The 22,634-nt window shown below is 39.3% G+C and overlaps 1 protein-coding gene across 6 annotated transcripts in view; it reads right to left on the bottom strand.

Annotated features, from left to right (window-relative positions):
- The window catches only part of UBE3D (ubiquitin protein ligase E3D), an 82,861-nt gene extending 60,631 nt beyond the window's left edge, over positions 1–22,230 (bottom strand). For all 6 annotated transcript variants that reach the window (XM_061358361.1, XM_061358365.1, XM_061358363.1 and 3 more), the window contains exons 1-8: positions 22,089–22,230; positions 21,439–21,638; positions 19,293–19,383; positions 15,224–15,455; positions 9,317–9,386; positions 6,807–6,876; positions 5,885–5,993; positions 936–1,105 (exon numbers count right to left, since the gene is read on the bottom strand). In XM_061358361.1, coding sequence (XP_061214345.1) covers positions 936–1,105; positions 5,885–5,993; positions 6,807–6,876; positions 9,317–9,386; positions 15,224–15,455; positions 19,293–19,383; positions 21,439–21,638; positions 22,089–22,150 — 1,004 coding nt within the window. In that variant the 5' untranslated portion in view covers positions 22,151–22,230. The remainder of the gene's footprint in view (positions 1–935; positions 1,106–5,884; positions 5,994–6,806; positions 6,877–9,316; positions 9,387–15,223; positions 15,456–19,292; positions 19,384–21,438; positions 21,639–22,088) is intronic.
- Positions 22,231–22,634: the final 404 nt, after the last annotated feature.

The following is a 22,634-nucleotide window of genomic DNA, read 5'->3' as shown; positions in this document are numbered from 1 at the left end:
AGCTGCAGAGTGGCATTCTGTGAGACCGTATGGGCAGGACTCACTGACCCTCCATGGGATTTACAACACTGCTATACTTCCAACTTCTGCAAACAGAGCTGGAAAAATTATCAGGCTTTAAAAGTGTCCAAAGAAGGAGATGGAACTGTTGGCGCAAGTCCAGAGAAGGGCCATGAGGATAATCAGGGGGCTGCAGAGCACCTCCTGTATGAAGACAGGGTGAGAAAGTTGGGGCTGTTCAGCCTGGAGAAGGCTGCATGGACACCTCATGGCAGCCTACCAGTATCTGAAGAGGGCCTACAAGGATGCTGGAGAGGGACTCTTCATCAGGGACTGTAGTGATAGGATAAGGGGTAATGGATTCAAATTTAAACAGGGGAGATTTAGGTTAGATACAAGGAAGAAGTTCTTTACTGTGAGGGTGGTGAGGCACTGTAACAGGTTGCCCAAAGAAGTGGCAAATGCTCCATCCCTGTCAGTGTTCTAGACCAGGCTGGATGAGGACTTAAGCAACCTGGTCCAGTGGGAGGTTTGCCTGTCCATGGCAGGGGGGTTGGAACCAGAAGATCTTATGGTCCTTTCCAACCCAAACCATTCTATGATTCTATGAGTTAAGACAGCAGGAAAAAAAAACAAAACAAACATAAATGGAAAAGGACATTACTCTCACATGTAACAGAAACAACTTCTACTAGTGTCATATATATACACATATTAACAAAAGTGTGCCACTACAAACAACATAACTCTTTGGTTTGTGTCTTATTATTATGATGCAAAAATTTAACAACTAGATTCTCTTTGGCTGTAATAGAAACCAAATAATATTCTACCAGCATTGTGTTAAAAAAAAAATAAAAAAAAATATGCTATTTCAAAGAGATACAGCTCAAATGCAAAGATCAGAACCTGAGGTCAGAAAAGGCTGTACTTACTCCTTATTCCTGCTTTTAATGCATGGTTGGTAAAGGACTTTGAGAGCATTCCAGGTTCCCACTGGTCCAGAGGTAGGCATGAAAGTATCTCCAAAAGGTGTAAAAACATCATGGGAGGAGGAACTTCCTGAAGACTCCACCAGTAAAGTGTCAGAATTTAAAAGCCATATCTATAAATGGAGAAATTATTTATTATACTGTTCCTTTACTCTGATACTAAATCAGCTGATACAAAAGCCACATTCTTACTAAGTTTCTAACAAAGTGTTAATAGACATAAATTGACATTTTATTATTCAGCACAGTCTGCACAGCCTCTCAAAGAGAAAAGTGGGTTAATACAATAAACTGAAGCCTGATTTATCACAGTCACTCTTAAGATCATTATTTCTGTGAAGCTGCCTCTTTCTGTGACTGTAGTACATTCGCTTCAGTGGTAACAGAAGAAACAGTCCCGAGTCATCTGTTTCAGTACCAAACAGATTATTTCTCTAATTTCATTGGGGTTTTTTATGAATTAGTTGAGCATATGGTGTTCAACAACTGAGGGCTAAACACAGGGAACTGAAAGACAGCCCACTGGAACTGCCAAAAATTAAGGATTTTTAGAAAAAGCATGACAGTAATGACTGGATGGAGCTAAAACATGCAAGGAAAAAGTCAAATTTTTATATTTGACTATGGGACCGGCATTCTTCAGCACTACTTGCTCACTGCAATTCACTGCGTATTTACAGAGGAGTGTTTTGAGAAATCTGAACATTTTGCATCACATTATGGAACTTTTTTAATCTTTATGCAATTGTGCATAATGTGGTGCATTTAATCTCTGTGCAAGTGTTTCAACTAGTGACTCAGGGCTTCCATAATAATCACTGTATAAAAAAAAGTCAGGCTTTTCCTTTATTCACAACCTGAAGCAGTGATCTGACTTACCAGTGGAAATAAATTTATACAAGTCCTGAGCCTGTGTGAAATGTTTATATATGAAATATTTATCATAGAAAACAGGATTTATGCAGTGTTGCTCACTAGAGAATAATCTGCTGCTTCTCATGACCTAATCAGCTTCAAGTAAAACAAGTTACATGATGTTAGGTAGCAGACATATGATATCCCCGGCAGGACACATAGTATATGTTGTAATTGAATGTGACAGTCACAATTTATCAGAGCCCAAGGCTCAGAACTTTACAGTGGAAGGTTCATAAAGGAGGAATGAGATATTGATAAAGATGTCTTGGGAGGGATGGGAGGAGGAGAATCACTCGAGCACATGCACATAAATGATGACAAGCAACTGCACTTGGCTTAGCAAGTGGCTGTTCATCAGTTTTGCTCCAGTAACTCACTGTACGCATTCATAGCCTAAACTGCAAAATACCTCATTAGCTAGGACCACTACAGATGGTACTTTAAGCCAAGTGTTGAAGATGTGTCAGAGAAAATGGGGAAAAAAGAGAAGTGTCCTATACACACAGGGAACTGCTAATATGCTTACCTTTAACTAGAGTTGTTTCCTTTTGAAATTATCAAAACTTCCCTGTAAAGGAGCCTCCTGGGATGCTTTTCAGAAGAGAATATCCTTCAAACTATTTCAGGGAACAAAGTAGTAATGGCTGGCTGCTGCATTCAGAATCCTTCTGCAACTTGCATTACAGAAAGCAACCAAACCATTTATTTTGCAACATGGCCTGTTAGAAAAGTACTTCCTTCTATCACAAGTGGCATCTGATACATGGCATCTGACAGTAACATTCTACCACTCGTTCAGAATATGCCTTTGCCTCAACAGCAATGCAAGAGATCTGTATTAATAATTTAGCAAACAATACAGAGAAAGCAAATGCATCTTTGCTGGTGGAAGGGCATTTGGCCATTAGAAAATCAACTTCTGAACTACATTTGATTCTTCAGGCAATAATTTCCTTTTCCTCATGCATGAATTATTTTTTGATCTTGCTTTTGTCTGAATGAACAATCACTCACTAAGACTGTGTGTTGACTCAAAGCACTTTATAAATGTTATTCCTGGCTAACACAGTTTCAATTTTTGAACTGTGCTTTCAACTGTTACCTACAATGTACAATCTTTCCTTCCTCTCTACCATTTTGTACAGCAAAGCCTGAACAACCAAATTCCTTTGATATTATCTCCATTATGAAAAGAACCTTTATAGAAAGATAAATATATAAAGTTTAGAATTCATTCACAGTGCAGATTAATGACTTTTTTTGAAATGACAATATCAAGAGAAAGTGTTTGGCTGTTTTTTTATTTTTTGTTTGTTTGTTTGTTTGTTTATTAGATTGTTTGGGTTTTTTTAAAATCAACCTATCAATAGGCTTCAAAGATATTCTTAGGAGAAAAGCTCAGTAACGCAAACATCTTTCATGACAGCTCCTTTGTCCTCACATTCAGACTGTTCAGATAAAGATGGTTTCATTATACTTCACAAAGAGTAAAGCTTTCTAGGAGAGCTGGATAGTCTCAACAAGGTACTCATTATCTCACACCCTGATCACTGCAACATCTCCCTCTCAAACCTTGACCAAGGCGCGAACTTGTTCTGCCCATGCCCTCCCAGACATGGTACAAGGATCAGTACCTGATTTACAGATGAGGTCTCTCCGATTTATTATATATTTATTTATGTAACAGGATATCTTCCCACTCCCTCTCCACTCACTTCTGAAATACAAACTGCACCTTACTTTCAAAGAACTTTACAGATTAATCCCACTCCAAAAAAAACATATTTCAGTCAGTACTGGAAGACTGCAGTCAGTATTCAAACACTCCTAACTCTACCACACACATTTTGATTTTCACAGGCGTACCTTCTGTGGGTTTATCTATCCACAAAATTATTTATTTACCTCTTTCAAACCTATCCTTATAGTACAGAAAAAAACATTACATCTATTAAGACGCTGCTATAATGACCAGTAATGTACCATTTTCTCACTATCCATTTGAGGTCCACATCTTATTCTGAGATTGCAAGTCATGCAACTCCAAGATAGGGAACCCTTCAACAGTGGAGCAAAGAGAGGACGCAAGTGATTCATCTTTTAGTGAATGTGAAGAGGACAGATATATATTTAGGATAAATAAGGAAATCTGTATATGCTACCTTTTTTTTTTCTTTTCCTGAAATACTTTTATTTACTGTCATCTTTTAAAGAAAAAAAAAACAACACAACAAATAAGTCCTATACAGCTTTCAGGAAGTTGGTTATGACCAACTTAACAGAAACTTATGGTATATGCAAATGTTATTACTGGTAATGTTAAGTGATACATGCAAAGGAAAGAAGGAAAATGAATATACATAATATCTGTGGTTTAAAAAAAATATTAAAAAGACTCAATCTTAATTATCACATACAAGGACTAAGCTGTGTGCATTCAGATATGTAAGCACAAACACTGTGAATGAGTATCTTTGGCTCGTTGTCAAAACAAACAAGTGGGACAGCTGGTCCATGATGCACCAGTGATTAGACCACTTGTCTAACTTGGCTGTGCACTCATAGCCTCAAGCACCCACATTTTTTACTGTTTAGCTGTTTGCAATCATTAATATTAGCAGTGCTTAACATTACACTTGTCTCCACAAGGCCTCTGAGTCCTAAGACTGAACTGATGACATCAGAACACCTGTGGGTGTGTGTACAGTACCTAGAACCTTATCCCGAACACAAGTAAGGGCTTTCTGATGTTAAACAAACACAAAAAGTATTAATAACTCACTAATAAAAAGGAAGGGATGCCAAACAGAAGCCAGCCCCTATGCTAATTCGGCCTGCTCCTCTAATCAATACACTGGCAAAATAGCAAATTAGCTAAGATTAATCGCTATCTGCTAAATAAGGTGGTATTTCTGATAGAAAATGGCCAGCTTGTCCTATACAAGCCAGTAGATTTAAGCATCAGAATATTATGTAACCTAGTTATACAAGGAAAAAAAACAAAACAATTTTTAATGACTTCTCAATTAGATTATACACAGTGACAATTAGGGGCCTGGTTATGAGACCTTATTTTATCATCACAGAGGAAGCATTTCTCAGTGGCTGTGTAAATGTTTTCTTGGCAGTAAAATTTATTTAAAAACAATAGATAGACAGCTCAGAATCTGGATGTTCAGAAATCATAGAACTTGGACAATGTATATGTAAAATGATTTATTTAATTAGATTGCCTACCTCAAAAAAGTGCACCTGTACTCACAGGGCAGGAATCTATAATGATGTATTTTTTTTGTCTGTTACTCGTACAAACTGCAAAATTACTGCCTATATTTAGTTCATGACCAAAAGAAAACATCCCTTGTTATACCAAGTATATAGTATTGAGATAATTCCTGACCGAAATTCCTTTCCATTTTAAAGTTTGAGGAATTTAGCTGTCACTATTTAAATATCAAGCTTAACCAAGTTTAACAGCATTAGAACATTAAATATAATAGGCAATTTTATTTTTGTTTGCACCTCACTTTGCAGTGCAATGTAATGACTACATTACTAGTCTCTGCTGACTTAAGACAATATTTGTGAAAGATGCAAAACAATTTGATGGACTAGTCATTAAAGAGAAGAAGCACTGGAGCAAGAATATATATATTATGAGGTAAAAAAATAAGCTTTATTTTCTGAATACAAAACACAGCATTATTCCTGTGCTACCTGCAGTACATCTGTAGTACCTTCATTAGTGTATTAATACAGAAAACTTCTATATGTATATCTACCTTGATTAAAGTCCAGGGGAAGATTTCTTACTTGAACATACCTTTTCAGAACTACTTCAAGAATTTGAATTTGTTAATTTTCATTAAGCATACAATCATGAAAAGCATAAATAATACATTTTAGAGGCTGGGATTCACAGGTTAAACTTTTTTTCAGCAGGATAAAGTTTAAAAAAAATAAAAAAATCTTACCAGTATGTAGATTTTTCCATTATCCCCTTTCAAGGTGAATCTAAATGTGCTTTTTGCAGAGGACAATTCCACAAGACACTGAGCAACCATACCCTGTATGAACTGAGACCTGTTTAAAAATGAACCCCTTATTACATGTTTTTATTAACAACTACAAGGGCAAAGTCATTCATATCAATGCAGTGCAACTAGATGAGTATCTCCATACTATTGATTCCACTACATCCTACAATCACTTTTTAATGAGAGATGGGGCTTCTTTGTCTTTCTCGCCCTCAAAACATTTCCTGCAGATGAATTTTTTTAATAGATAGCTCCACATCCTTTATTTTGATCAACATCAAATGTCAGATGCTGAATAAAAGCTTTCCCCTGTTCTCTTTTACATATATGAACATAAAGTTCAGAATGATGCACATATTTCAAACACAATTCACAAAAGAACTAACATACAGTACATGATACAAGACAGCTAGATGACATTCTATTTCATCTTAGTCTTAGCTTCAATCTGAATTACTTGAAAATTCAAAAATCTTACTTCCAAGTAAACAATTCAAACTGTAATTAATTTTACATAATTTAACCTTCCATTTCCATATTTAGTCATGCAAACTATTGAGTTAAAAAAAAGATAAGTATTGGATTTTGGCTTATCACCTAGGCAGTGAGACACTGCAACAACTTATACACAATCTCTTTCCTGCATCACACACAAACATAAGCAAACAAAAGTTTACATGAGTGACTTCATACTACATTACCTTTACAGTGCTTAATTCTGTGACGATTACATAAAATGTGACAGCACTTTTTTATTATATATAATTATTCAAGAAATTAAAATGTTACTGTATTTCAAGCATCCCTTCTAAAACATTAACTTGAGCAAATTACTTGGGTTTTTTTCAATATTTATTACCTGGGTTTGGGGCTGAAATTTTCATCAGATGGTTGAATAATCACCTCAGTGACATAATATTTAATAGTATCTAAAACGACAAAGATATTTTTCAAGTACAGTAGAATAACCAACTTGTTAAGAGTAGACTGCAAGTCACTATAGTAATTAAACTTTTGTTCAGCGCTCAATTGAGAGGTGCAGCAGGTAGTCAAATTCTGCTTTGCTTTGGGGGAGGAGAAGCAAACAATGAGAGAAAACATACATTGCCAGAAGAAAACTGCTCTGAGCTAATTACATAACAAACAATTTATCACTCATATCGATCCTTGTTTAATGATGAGAACAATCATCTTGAAACAAAGCAAGAGTTCAAGCCAAACCTAAAAGATGAATTGAAAGAACTTTCCTAAAGTACCGAGATCAGCACAGCTTGCATAAGTATTTTAGTACCCTCTGCTGCTCAGTAATGCTGTAGTGAATCACAAGAGACAGTTTTAATAACAGCACACACAAGGGAATAATTTTCTTCTTTGCTCAAAGAGCAGAATAGAACTTCTTTCCAAAAACTGCACTAACTCTACACTAATACTGCATACATTCTGGGTTTCATTGTAATTGTTCCCAAAAAGCTCCACTGTGCCTTTAACACTAAATGGAAGTGCTTGAGTACAGAATTTAATCCCCATCAGTAAAGTCAGGTCAAAGATGACCATACTGAAGCATGATCTATGCTACAAACAGTCTAACCAGAGGACTGTCAGAACAGGTTAAACAGTAATAAACTTCATTCCACTAAGCTTTAGCATGTGAACAACAGTAAAGATTCATCAGTTCCATAAATTTTAAGGGTTGAAGGGACTGTGTTACCTGCTCTCCGTCCACACACAGCATTAAAACTGGATGAAAGCAAGCATTTCAGGAAGACACTTGATCTGTTTTAAAGACTCCAAAGGCTTAACAATCCCACCCTTTCTCCAGATAAATACTACACTTTTTTAATTATCCTTTGTTAGGAAATTATATTCTACCTCTGAGTGTAATTTTAGTCTGCTCCACGCTGTCCCTACTTCTCAGAGACAGGAGGAAAAGAAGCCAATTCAGTCACCCTAGCTCCCCAGCTGTTAACCTGGTAAGGCATTGGTGCTACTGCTGCAAGGGCATTGGGAATGAGGAAGATTTTGCCTGCTGAGAGACAAAGGGTAGGATTTCCCAAGAAAAAAACCCACACAAGTATAGGGGGATAGATTTGGGGAATTTCAAAGGTTGACAGGGGCATTTCAAAGGCAAATCTGGCCTCCACAGCTACACCACTCTAATCCAGTTTTATCTGGCACTGATATCTGCTCATGAGGCAGCAGCAAAGCATGACAGCCAAGTCTGCTCTGTATTCTCGTGCCACAAAGAGGGTTCTGCCTAGACTTATACCATATATTTCTGTCTAGTTTTTCTGTCTGTTCTTTGAACTCTATGTAGATTTTCTATAGTACTTAAGAAACATGGATATGTATCTTAACTTCAGCCATGCTCAGAGGACCAAATCCTTGCACATCTACACAGTATTTTCCTTTTCCCATACCCACTGATCACATCAATTACTAGCTGCTACAACTATCTGAAGGCTAGATTAAGGCATCTATTGTACTAATCATGAAGGTCTGTGAAGCTCTTTTCCAAACACTGCTTTCCCAAAGTCACAACCTGCTTTGCTGGCTTTCATACATCTTACCTTCAATTTGGGTTTATTAAAGCCTGTACTGTTCACATCTCTGTGCAGGACAATTGGAACCTTCAGTAACAGACACCCTTCTGTTTTGCATCTCCTCATGACTTATTTCTTAAACAGGCTTGCATTTTCTGATAAGTATTTATATTCTCCAGATCTTTGAACTGAGCCAGGCTCATGCTGACTGATGCAGTGGAGTAGAGAACAAAAGAATGAACCCTGCTAGCAACAATCTTAACATTGCTTCTCTCCTGTTAATAACTGCCTTTTAAAAACCACCACAGACTCATCTTTACACTACTTCAGGTAAACCCTGCTGATTCAATATAATGACAGCTTTCAAACCAATAATCTCATCATCTCATCACCAAATTATGATGTGAGAACCTATTTCTTTGACAAAGGCTTCCTTCCCGTAAGACCAGGCTGGTTGTCAGCAATCATATCCTTAGCTTCTAGTTCTGTGTTATGAAATTGTGAATTAACCTTTCCATTATTCTGTAGGACTGACAGGTGTCCTTTTTCACTGGAATTCTTAGTAAACTGGAATCATGCATTGAGTCTTCTAAAACACTGGAATTAGCCCAATGCACCACAGAAAAAAGGATGAGGAAAATCCCCACTGTAACTCACTTTCAAGGTGTAATGGTGGAAGCAGCAACCTCATCTGTTCCAGAAGGGAACGAGACAAATACATATGAATCTGCGCTACACCTTACTGATCAAACTATTTTCCAGAGCTTTTAACCTCCAGTGCTCAATGGCTGATACAGTGACATCTAGTTTGGTTTTGTACATCCCATACCTGATGATACTGTTTCTCCCAGCGTTGTCTTGCAGCGCTCACAAACTACTCTGGTATTTTTCTTTGATTTCTGTAGGACAAAGAAATGTCATTTAAATGTCACTCAGTTATTCTGAAGAAAGAATGCATAATTTTACCATACTCTCCAGAGCAGATAGTGAACTTTGTACTTCTTTCTGTTCTCTTTATATTTACGTGCACACAGATTTGCACTGACTGCTTTAGCTTTCTACACTTTGACTTGCTTGCAAGTTTCACACTAGTTTTAAAATTGGGCAGTATATGCTGACCACACAGCACAACCTGTAATAGCTAAAAGGAGAATCTCTTAATAATGAGTGACTGGATGATAAAATGACAATGTAAATTTGATCATACAGGCAAAATAATGCACATGAGAAGAAGTATTCCAAAATATATACATAAAATAAAATGCTGCAATGTGACTGGCATCTATCAGTAAAATGTTCTAGCCACTGTGAACATTTTTATAGGAATACCAGTTCACTGTTCAGCCAAGAGCAGTAAATGTCTACAGAGCATTTTGAATTAGTAAGAAACAGCTGAAGAACACATCATAGCATGATATTCCAGAAAGGTGTAATGCATTCTGTTCTTGAGCAAGCCTGCTCCCTCAATTCAAGCAAAACCAGAAAAGGTATTGACAAAGAATAATAATCAGAGGTGGAAAACAGTTTCCATTTGTGGCAAGAGAACACACATAATGGGAGAAAGCATGAAAGACAGAAAGCTGAGGGTATCAGTGACATACATAAAATCACAAAAATTTAGGAAAAGCTGAAGAGGAAAGAAACATTTACTCTCATAGGTCATATTATGAAATTATAACCTGGCTTGTATTAAAGAAACTTATTTTACACACAATACATAATACAGTTTGGTACTCACTACAGGAAAGTATTTTTCACATTAAAAGTACACACAAGTTCCAAAAAGTCTTCAGAAATTCAGGGGAAGCAATGCTCATCAAGGACTTATTAGAAACAAAGACTGTGGATAACACCTGGTTCAAGAAGTCTCTACATTGGCCAAAACATCATTCAGTACTTGCCTTATGCTTATGCATCCAATGCTGCCTATTGAAAAAGACCTCATTTCTAAATGAACCTGTGATCTGCCCTAGTAGATCCACTGTTAATATTTAAATTCAGTATTAGTATAAAGATACAAGTAAGCACAAGTCCTTCTTTAATCCAAAGTCTAATCTACAGAACTGGTTCTATGCTGGTTTATTAACCTGGATGGAGCACAGTAACTACAGCTCTGGTCTGGAAGCAGTCTGTAAATATAATCACAATGATGCTCCTGGGTTAATAAACCCCTCTGGAGCCAGAAATCCTGAGAATGCAATGAGAAGACATCCAAATTGGATTTTTAAATGTGGTCTTCATATAATCAACGTTATTGTTCATGCAGTATACAGTGCAAAAGATACCTATGTGTAGTCAAACAATTACTGTTTTATTGGCTTGGTTTATAAATCCAAATCATTATCAACTTGAGAAATTATATTGCAGCACGTGCCTACAAGAATAGTATCCAAATTTAGCATAAATTAAACCAGTTGAGAGGAAAAAACTCCAAATTTATCTTTTTCAGTAACCTTTGTAAAATATGGTGACAGTTTCCACGAACTGCACAAAATACACATGCGCTCTTCAGGAAGCATGGTTTCTCTTCACCACTATCATGCTCCTTAGTGTTCAAATTTTAAAATGTATGATGCTGATGTGTCAGACTGATGTCCAGAACAAACAGTGGTGCTCTGTGGCTTTATTACACCACAAAATTCTTAAAGGAAAACAAAGAAACAAAAACAAAAAAATCCCCATCCCCATTAGCAATCAACATGAAGTAAATCCAATGGCCCTAGCTATGCCAGCTATACTTTTCATCTTACAAAGGTAAGTTTTAAGGTACATCCATTAGACAGGTTTCAGAACATGGATTGTGGACTTTCAGACCATGCAGATTTCCAAGCACAACCATCCTAATAAAATTTAAAAAAACCCAAAAAACAGTGCATTGTTAATTGATTTAGTCTAATTCAGGTGCCCTGAAGTACATGTGGTCTGCGATTAGGAAGGTGATGAAAGAGATTATAGACAAGTGAAACAGACATCCTGGGCCCATTTTTTCAATTACTGTATGGAAAGGTTTAAGTACTTCCTGCTGCAAGGATAGGGAAGTAGTAAACAAGGGAGACAGAGTAGATACACACACCAGTCTGGACCATTAAGTAGGTTGGTTGTGCTTAGTCTAACAGTTTAACACTGGCACTAAAATATAGCCAAATGCCAGATCATATATTGAGGAACAACATGGACAACAAAGCCTGTGATGATAACATAAAGGAACACTGGAAGGAATAAAGGAATAGTGGAAGACAGCAAAAGTCAGAAGAATTTAGATGACAGCAGCTAACCAAGCCAGAGTTACTAATAAGATGCTACAAAAGAAAAGGCAAATATGATCTCTGACTGCATAAACAACTGAATAGTCGAATGGATAAAATGAAAAATACAACATCTTCAGAATTAGTGAAATGATTACTGCAAAAAATGGATCTATGAAGTATGATAAAATTTTGAAAACTGTTTGGAAAGCTGTTACAAAAATAATTTATAGAAAATAAATACACTTAGCGATAAAAATAGATACAGAGTTGTAATTCTTAGTGTGCCTAATTTAATAAGAAGGCATGAAAGAGTCAATACGATTAACCACTGAAACATCTTACGAAATAATGTGATAAAACTTCTATCATTTGAAGTATTAAATCAATAGTGGACATCTTTCTCAAAGATATAGCTCAGACAGAACTGATGGATTTGATGCTGGAAATACCTAACAGAGTTCTCTGGTCTGTACTATGCAAATAATAAAATGAACAGAAAGGACCACTCCACGAAAAACAGAATGAATCTCACATGGAATGTAAACTTACGATCACAAAGTCCTGCTCGTTCCTCACAAGCCAGGAATCAAACTAAAAGCCCCAAGGAGAGCCTAATAGCCTCTGTTAAAGCTTCAGAGAGCTGCCTATGCTGGAAGCACAGACCCCTTGTTATGGATATCAGAAAAGACATTTGGTTCATATATCCTTTCCCAATTTCTACCTTGCTACTCCTCTCAAACACACACAGTAAAATAACTTGTTTAACTTGCTGAGCATGGATAAATAGACGGGGTTTTGTGAAAACAGGTATTTGAGGCTGGTAAAAGTATTTCACAGTACAAGTATACAGATACAGTACTTCCTTGAAAGCTACAACTTGTATGTGGGTTTTTTTCTGACTAGAGTCACAGGTGCTAGCTGAGAATTGTGCAGTATGGTACCTAAACCCACCACTAACTCATTGTATCATGCTTCAATGGAAAAAGCAATAGTTTTAGCCTGACTAATTAAATCAATATATCTATTTGACAACTTGCAGCTGCTGGCAATCTGCAGATAGAGGTAGATCACTAGCCTAGTATTTTCTGTTTCTATTCCTAAGGATCCCTGATACGGTGTCAGGGAAAATATTTTCCCCAAGAGATACTATTAGGATGCTGCGAGACCATGTGACATTTAAAAACTATGCTACACTGGAAGACTAATAGATGTGAAAAATATGTTTGCAATGGACGGATGCTGTCTTGGTCCCACTGGAGGCTGGAAAAGATTGTTTAAGCATCTCTGGTACATTCTTGTTACTATTTTGGTCATAAGCAAACACTTTCCAAAGAACTGCAATGCAATTAAAAAAACAACTTTCATACTGGGGCAGACTGCAACAGCATTCTCTGAAATGAGAACATTTATGCCAATAGCAATCTATCTTGCCTCTAACTTTCTATTACCCGTATTATGGGAGAAATTTCTGTTTCAGTGTGAGGGGTTTTTTCCTTATTAGTCCAGTTTCTGCTGAATCTTACAGTTCTTCTCATTTACATGGCAAACTACTGATGCTGGAAATAAGCAAACACAAAAATGAAAATTCATTGCAAGCGTGAAATATGTAGAAAGAGGGATTTAACACAAACAAGGAAAAAATTCTCAACTTCACTGCAAGTTTAGGAAGCAAATACAAAAATTCATCACACTACTATTGTGTGCTTCTGAAAGAAAATAGCCTCCTCCCTTATTTAAAAGTTCTGCTGTTTTCCTGGTTTGACCCATGTATCAGTAACATCTTTGTCCCATGTCTTTTTATCACATTTCTGCCCCCAGACCAACCCCATTCTGGCAAACATTCTGTTTGGTTGATTGAAAAAGAGTGTTGGGCAGACTGCTCCCCTGTCTCTGGGCTGCAATATGAATTCCATGAACCCTGCTTCTTCCTGCCTTTGTTCCCATTGTTCTAAGACCTTTTTTGAGACTACTGAAACGTGAGATGAATTTTGGAGACCTCTGGCAGAAAGCATTGTCCTGGAAATTCAGAATCTTCTGCTCAGGCCCTTTCTTAAGGATACTTAGAAAAAATAACTTCAATTGCCACAGAGTTAATCCAAATTAATCTGCTTCTCCCATGCTGATATCCTTTCAGGGTATCAGTTCTTATTTTCCTCCCTACATATTCTGCTTTTCAAAGAACACTGGAACAAGAAAACAAAGACCAAAGCTGCAACACCTGCAGATAGGGACCGTAGGACAGAACTGTTCCCCAAGCAGATGGCCTGATGGGATGCATTGCACCAGCAACCACTGACCTGTGAGAATCCCAGTGATTTAATGGGGAATAATACAAATCCCTAATGATGATAAGCAGCAGGCAGGAATCAGAGTCTCTGGTGTTACTTCTCAACAGATTAAGTTTCAGGTTGGGAATCTGTACATAGCTGGTCATCAGCTGCAACAGGCATGAATTGCCAAGGCAGGAACCATTCCCACAATTGCAGAAGGATTTCAGTAATTAGGTATAATACATGGTATTGGAAGAAAAGATGGTATCTACACGCGCAAACTTTGTCAGCACAAATACAGACAAGCAGTAGATTAAAAGAAAGGACTTTACCGAAATGTAGGCTTTGGTGAACTACGTGGATATTCTAGAAGATTATTGCTTGACCTTTTATACAAGTGGTAGATATCCAAGATGAGTAAAGCACTGAATTTTCTTTCTCCGTGGGCTTTGTCCCACAATTGAAACATCAGTATCCCTACAAATTCTTTTTTTCCTGGGCAACAATAAATTTTGGTGTTTCTAAGCCAAATGACAGTCTACTTCCTAGAGAGTCAACACTAGGATCTATCCCCCACAGAACATCTCAGAAACATTAAGATGAAGAGTTATAATCTGTGGTGGCAAGTCACTTTCACTAGACAGAGCTAGTCAAACTCCATTTCCTTGCTATATTCTAAGAGTATAAAATAGCCACATCTGAACCCAAAACTCATTTTGATTTTGATTTCTACAGCTAAAAAAAAAAAAAAAGAAAAAAATTAATAAAAATCACACCTTCCTTTGATCCCATTTATGGTTATGCATCCAGTCACAATTGAAGAAGTATTACTCCAGTTTCCTTGTCATTCTTCACTATCCTTTAACAAATGCCTAACCTATTGCAGTTACTATCTCACTAAATGTTGGTGTCCTTCACTTAGGATATATTTTTGGGGAAATATTCAGGTTTAGAACTACATCATTAAATAGTTTCTAATTCAGTTTATAGGAAAATGTTCTTCTTGCATATCTAGGTCAATATCAAGACATTAGTAAATGTAAATCATAGCTTACAATATTTTCTGGTTTCTGTACAAGAGAACGTCAACAACTTCCTATGACCTTCAAAACAGCTCTATAATACATACAATTAAATAAACAAATGACATAAACTGTTTTACAATGAAAAAAAGTCAAAATACATCCATTTAAGAATTATTCAAACAAAATACTTTACTGAGTTGGAGTGACTCTGCGAAATATGGTATCCAGTCTCTGAGCAGCACATGGGAGATTCAGGCACATGTGATTCACTTCCTGAATTCATCAGAAAAAAAGTGTCACCAAGAAAACAGTCACCATGCTGAGGGTGCAAAGTGCTTCTGGCAAAGGGGTTGGGGTGACAACACCACTCTTCAACTAAAGCACTCCAGTTTTCACTTGGTAGAGGAAGGACTCTGAGGAATTTCCTAAAAGGGAAGAAGCAAAAATATATCTCAATATATTACATTATTTTCTAAGACACTAAAAGAGAGCTTAGACTCCTCACAGAAAAGTGGGAAGTACAACATTTTCTCAAAAGGAAGTGCTTGAACCTCCTTTCAGTCAAAAGCACTTTCTTTGTATGCTTTTTGAGAAAGCAATGGCTGTTATTTTTCCTCCTATGTTTGTGATGAAGCATTTCCCAAGGGGGAATCTCCAATGATCGTAAGGCAGAAATTGGCATAAACTCTCTTGAAATGCGTCACCTCGCAAAAATAAAACAGTTCTAGCCAGTCATGAAAAATACAACAATGGATATTTTGCAATTACAGTTATTATTACTTCTTGTAAAGTTCCCTTGCACCAAATGTTGATATAAAAACAGATTGCTGCAACAGCAAGGGAGAGCATGTCCTCTGAAGCCCCTCAAAGTCAAATACCAGATTTGGAAAAAGCTAAATCCTGACAAAGATACCACAGAATACCTTCATCTAAAATAAAAAAAAAAAAAAAAAAGAAGAAGAGAAAGATAATGCAATCTTAATTTAGATTTAGATTCAAGATTCAACCTTCAGAAGTCACATGCAAAATAAATTCAAATCCCTTTCTTCTGAGACTGTATAGACCAAAAAAGCTGTTTCAGGCAATACCAGACTTTGCTTTCATTATCAGTTGTACTGGGTTTGCGTGGCAAAGTTTTGTTAGCTGAGGGGGGCTACAGGGGTGGCTTCTGTGAGAAGCTGCTGGAAGCTTCCCCAATATCTGATGGAGCCAATGCCAAATGGCTCCAAGATAGATCCACTGCTGGCCAAAGCTGAGCCTATCGGTGATGGTGGTAGTGCCTCTGTGGTAACATATTTAAGATGGGGAAAAAAACTGCTGTGCAACAGCAGCCAGGAAACAGGAGTGAGAATATATGAGAAAAACAGCTCTGCAGACACCAGTATCAGTGAAGGAGAGTAGAGGTACTCCAGGCATCAGAGCAGAGATTTCCCTGCAGCCCATGGTGAGGCAGGTTGTTCCCTGCAGCCCATGGAGGTCCATGGTGGAACAGATCTCCACCTGAAGCCCATGAAGGACTCCACACCAGAGCAGGGGTATGCGCCCAAAAGAGGCTGTGACCCCATAGGAAGCATGTGCTGGAGAAGGCTCCTGGCAGGACCCCAGGGAGAGAGGAGCCCAAACCAAAACAGGTTTGCCAACAGGACTTGTGACCCTGGGGCGGAACCTACACTGGAGCAGTCAGCTGCTGAAGGAATGCACCCCACGGAAGGGACCCACGTTGGAGCAGTGTGTGAAGAACTGCGGCCTGGGGCAGGACTCATGCTGGAGAAGTTTATGCAGGACTGTCTCCCATGGGAGGGATTCCATGCTGGAGCAGGGGAGGAGTGTGAGGAGTCCTCCCTGAGGAAGAATGAGTGGCAGGGACATGTGATTAACTGACTGGAATCTCCATTCCCTATCTCCCTACACCACTGAGGGGAAGAGGTGGAGAATCCAGGAATTAAGGCCAGAAGAAGGGAAGGTTGGGGTAAGGTGTTTTTAAGATTTAGAGTTCATTTCTTATTTCCTGCTTTGATTTGATTGATAATTGTCCTGGTTTCAGCTGAGATAGAGTTATTTTTGTTCCCAGTACCTGCTGCAGTGCTGCATTTTGGTTTTAGTCTTGAGAACAGTGCCGACAGCACACCAATGTTTTAGTTGTTGCTAAGTAGCATTTACCCTGATCAAGTTCTTTTCAGTCTCTCATGCTCTGCCAGTGAGAAGGGGCACTCTAATGGGGGTAATGTAAGGGTAATGGAGAAGACTCCAACAGCATAACCTCAGCCTCTGAAGAGCTATCAGAGTCATGGAAAGAAATAGACTAAGCCAGGGGATTTTAAGAAAGGTATTGAGTCCATTTTCTTGCATCAAGGAAGAAGCACTTACAGTTAAGCCATTACTAACATATTTCTCTAATCCAGTCTTTAAAATGATGGCTTCCTCTGCAGTCTCTAACAGTAAAAACAAAAAGCTTTAGAGTACATTTGAGGGTTGGTTTGTTGTTTTTTTTCTTGTAAGTTAAATTCCTCTAACTTCACCTGAAGACTACTGCCACCTTCTTTGCAACAACTTTTTACACATTGGAAGTCTTGCATCTTCTCCACAGCCTTATCTAAAATAAATCCCATTTATTTCAATTTCTTCCCAAAGGTAGAATTTTCTAGACATTAGGTTTTTTCTTATTATAGACCCTTCCCTATTAATTCACACTTCAGTTAGTTCCCCCTCAAACAGTTCTGTAACTTCCCTTCAATCACAGGGCCTGTGTTACCACTGTCATATTCACTCTCCCTGGAGAAACCAAACACAAATTCTGTAGCTAAAAGTACTGACTACACTCCTGTCTTCCTTTTGAAAGAGCTGGAACAGAAGGTGCTGGATACACTGGCAGCTCCACTCTTTTGTAATAATTTTTAGTGATACCATTTGAGGAGCTCAAAGGTTTCCTACAAGGAGAAATACCAAGCAAAGAGCCATGAAAATGCCTTCTTTCTTTTTTCTTTATCAAAAATTCTGACTGCATCACATTACAGGATGCAGAACGAAAAGATGTAAACTCCATGCATATGAATTTGGTATGCTGAAATTCAGGAAAACACCCACTCAGAGACAAAAATACAAAAGTGCAAAATGTTTTGAAAGCAAATGTTACTGACTAGAAATTAGAAGTTTCATTACTCTGCAAATGTATCAAAATAAGACTTATTACTAGACTTTCTGATGAGACATTTCAGAAGAGAAAGTCAGGAAATCCTTACTCAGTTATATTCAAGCCAGCCATAAATCCATATGTAGGACAAGAAAGTAACAGGAGTTTACCACATTTTTATTATCATTATGTGTATTAGGAGTGACATAGATCATAAAGGCTGCAGGTACATCTCTAACAGTTCTTACATATCCAGCTGAAGCTGTCAAAATTGTTTATCAGAAGAGCCAGAAAATGCAGTAGCTTTTTATTAAAATTCTCATTCACTCTGCAGACTTTGTAAGGAAGAGAAGTAAGGCTGAGTTACACAGCTAAGAAACAGCTCTTGCGTTTCCCAAATTCAGCATCCCGGAACTATGTGGAGGTTGGCTTTGCTTAACAGATAGAAGGGAGCTGTGGGCAACATCCCTATTCTGAGCAGCCATTCTATAATCACAGCATGATGACTGAAGGGAATTTATAAGAGACTGAGCAGAACTGAAGAGGATCCCTGAAAGTGCAGAGAAAGAAAGAAGCCCAGGCTCAAGATTTCCGGGTTTTATTCTCTTCAACATACCGAAAATGTCAACTGCTAATAGACTATATGTATTTTTTAAATCAATGAAAACTATGAGCATCTGCAATATTTCCAAGCCAAAATGTTACAGCTTTTTGTTTGTACCACAAAACAAGACACAATTATGATGACTGCAAAGAGATTCTGTATGAACACAAAGCATAGCTCTCAAAGCAGAAATTTTACACATAGAGAAGTCCAGCTACAAAAGTCCAGCTTGTCACTCAAAAACAAGCAGGAGAAGAATCCAGATTTCCCAGGTTCCAGGGCAAAGCACGAACTCCCTTTGTAAGGTGTTTCTACTTTCCAGACAGAATGAAATCAAGAAATAAATGAGTAAATGGTGAAAAACTGTTACTGGTAATTTTGCTTTTAGTCATCCATAGTGCTTCAAAAATGTTCTCATCTATCAATTTCAAACTAAATACCTTTCAGGTGTCTCTCTAAGGACACAAAATAACATGAATACCAAGTACTATGGCATTTATCACCATAAATACAAGACACTGTACTCACCGGTCTTTTACTATGACGTCACCACATGACTGACAGTAAAAGACATAATTCTTCTGGGGTTTAAGGCTTTCCCTCCAAGTAGGAACCAAATCTGTAGAGAGAAGATATACTAGTCTTAAAAACTGTGTAAAACTTTCAGACACCTGTACAGAAAAATCCTGCCAAGTACCTCAAACTAATAAAATCTGAGAATCTAACAAAACAAATGCTGACATTTTAAACACTGCCTTTATTTATTTTGCTGTAGAAGCAAGTACTGAGATTTTGGAAAAATGTGCCATCTCCACCTCATGCCCCATACTGCTAAGAATACATGAATAATTATTTTAAAGGTGCAAATCTTCTCCACAGGGGGAGATGAGGTATTGGTATCGTTATACTATACATTAAAATTCAATGCCACCGTTTTTAATGATATTTCTGCTAATCAGTGTCTCTGCAGTATGAGGACACATCACAATATGTAACCCAAAATAGTCAGAGCTGGGGGGGGGGGGGGGGAGGGAGGGGTGCATTAACTTAAAATATTCAGGCAGGTAAGATACCAACCACTGTGGTACCACCTGAGGAACAGATAGTGAGCAATACCCTCTGCAGGCCAGCGAAGCAAAAACAGCCTCACAAAAGCCAGCTTAGACAACTTTTCCAAACTAAAAAAGAGCTATAAAAGCCTCTGCAAATCATCAAATAACATGAGGTGGAGAAAAGCATAACTGTAAGCGTAGATCTATACATGATTCTGTTTTGAGTTGCCCAGTTTCTCAAGCTTAAGAATCAAGGTGTATTCTCAACGCTGACATTCAGTATTTAAGATTCAGGTTCAAAGCACATATGAAAAGTACTTTAAAAGGCTGAAGAATTTCATGGAAGAGACAACTGGTTTTCCATACTAATACAAAATATTAAAGGTAACTAAGGTTATCCAATGCATGTATCAATTACCATCTGGTTTGCATACATGTTTTTCATTGGAATGGCTTTCAAAGGTAAATTTAAAAAACTGATCTTTGGTCTTTTGAAGCATGCCTCATTAATTAAGACACATTAAATATTTTTTATATAATTAAACTGTCAAAGTACGGGCATAATTACTGATTAACGTAAAGTTATAACCTTGGCATACCATAAAATCAAAAGAGTATTCCACCGTGTTTCTGGTGCTGAAGCCATCATTGTACACCACGTACTTTATTGGGGTAGTATCTACTTCAAAACCACAGAATGACAATTTTGTGTTATTTAATATATCTTTCTGTATCATGACCTATTAAATAAATCAAAACTTATTGAACTTCGATACTAGAATTAAAACACCATCTACTATGCAATCACATGCCAGATCTGAATTAGCATCGTGGAAATAAAGAAAGTAACTTTGCCTGTGTTACCTGCAACATTAAACTCTGCAAACCGAGGCTGTGAAAACAAGCTCCAACAAAAATCACAAACCTTTATGATGAAGTGGTCTGTGACAACCTTAGCACGATAGACTGGATGAATCATGTTACTGCATTTTCGGCTACCAAACACGAAATAGGAGGGAAAGGAAATAATTTTGAAGTAATCTGGGAAAGCACGGGGGAGGAACTGAGAGCAGTTCTCAAACACCTACACAGAACACTTACTCAGCAACTGCTTCCCTTTCATTATGCCACTTTCTGCGATTTTCATTTTTTAAAACTGACAGTCTTACTAAATTTTACCAGTTCCTATTTAAATCTTCAATTCAGAGCTAAAGAGCGCTTTAGAAAAAGCAACAGCATGTTTCTTTAAAGGGACATGTAGTGACAGGACAAGAGGGAATGGCTTAAACTGAAAGAGGGTAGACTCAGATCAGACATGTTTTTTATTGTTAGGATGGTGAGGCACTGGCACAGGTTGCCCAGAGAAGCAGTGGCTGCCCCATCCCTGGCAGTGTTCAAGGCCAGATTGGACGGGGCTTTGAACAACCCGCTCTAGAGGAAGGTGTCCCTGTCCGTGGCAGGGGGTTGGAACTAGACGATCTTTAAGTCCCCTTCCAATGCCAACCACCCCGTGACTCTATGATTTAAAGCTGTAAGGTTTCAGACAACCCTAAGCAAGGCAGCATCTTCTTTAAACCACGAACTACTACGCTGTCCCCTCCCGGTCCGCGAGCCTTCCTTACCAGCGCCCGGAGGCGGGCAGTGCAAGCGCATGCGCAGGTGGAGGCCGTCGCCTGGGAGACGGTGGAGGCCGCGGCAGGAGGACGGGGCTAGCCTGACCTCTGGCGGCAACGTCGCCGCCTCGCAGCTCCCGCCGCTCTTCACTTCAACACGGTCAGCGGCCACCGAGATATCCACCGGCGAGCTCGGGCGGTCCGCCCCGCTGGGGACGCAAAGCAGGGGTTTACCTCTGAAAGGAGGTGTCAGGGCGAGCCGCTACTTGAATCAGGCAGGACAAAGGTGGAGGGGTAGAGGGACGCCTCGCCCGCAGCCCGGGTACACTGAGCTCGGGGTCAGCCTGCAGATCCTCCGCGGCCCGGGACCCACGCGGTAAACTGGGGTCTCCTCTCGGGGCGAACAGCAATCGAGAGAAATGAAGCACCGCTCTCAAGAAGCATTTATTTGCAGAAGAACTCTAGCTCTTCCGAGCTGCGCGAGAGGGGCAGCAGGAGGCTCCGGTGCACAAGCCGGTTATCCCACCACCACCACCTCCCGCTCAAGGCTAGGGACACTAAAAGCCAGACCCGCCGTCCCACCCTCTACCCTCCACTCCCCCGCCACCGGCCGCTCCGCACAGCCCGAGCAGCGGAAGGCGGGCAGCGCCCTGCACTACCGGATAACCAGCAACCCGCTCTGCGTCCCGCGCCTGATCTCCAGCAGCAGCCCCGCCGCCATGCCGGCATGGGAGCGGTTCCCCCAGGAAGCGACGCTCCAGCCCGGTGCACACGGGGAGCGCTCTCCCGCCACAGCGCCTCCTGCAGCTCGGCGGCCCCCTAGGGTGGCTGCCGCACACCACCCGCTCGCTTCCAGTCGGCTGTAGTGTCGGGCCGCCGTGCCCAGGACTGGGGCCCGCCAGGTCCCGGAGTCCCCAGGGCGAGGCCCGCACAGTCTGCCCGGGCGGGCAGCCGCTCCAGGGCTCGACTGGCCTCACGGGGTTTTCTTATGCCCAGCCTGAACCTCTTGTGTGTCGACGTCTTCCTGTCCCGCCACTCCACCGCTGTGAGAATGGTTCGGCTTCCCTGGCACCTCCCCGTAGGCACTGGGAGCTGTGGTGAGTCCCACCACCCCTAAACTGGGATGGAGTTTCCTCACAACGCTCCGTATGATGTTGTGCTTAGGACTTGTGACTGAACAGCTTTGGCACCACACTAGTGTTTCA

The sequence above is a fragment of the Neopsephotus bourkii genome, unplaced genomic scaffold (assembly GCF_033783945.1).
Source record: "Neopsephotus bourkii isolate Nb327-2 ecotype Australia unplaced genomic scaffold, CSIRO-AGI_Nbou_v1 NB_941, whole genome shotgun sequence".
Lineage (NCBI taxonomy): Eukaryota > Metazoa > Chordata > Aves > Psittaciformes > Psittacidae > Neopsephotus > Neopsephotus bourkii.
Note: the sequence above shows the minus strand (reverse complement) of the source record. Positions and strands in the feature narration are given on the sequence as shown.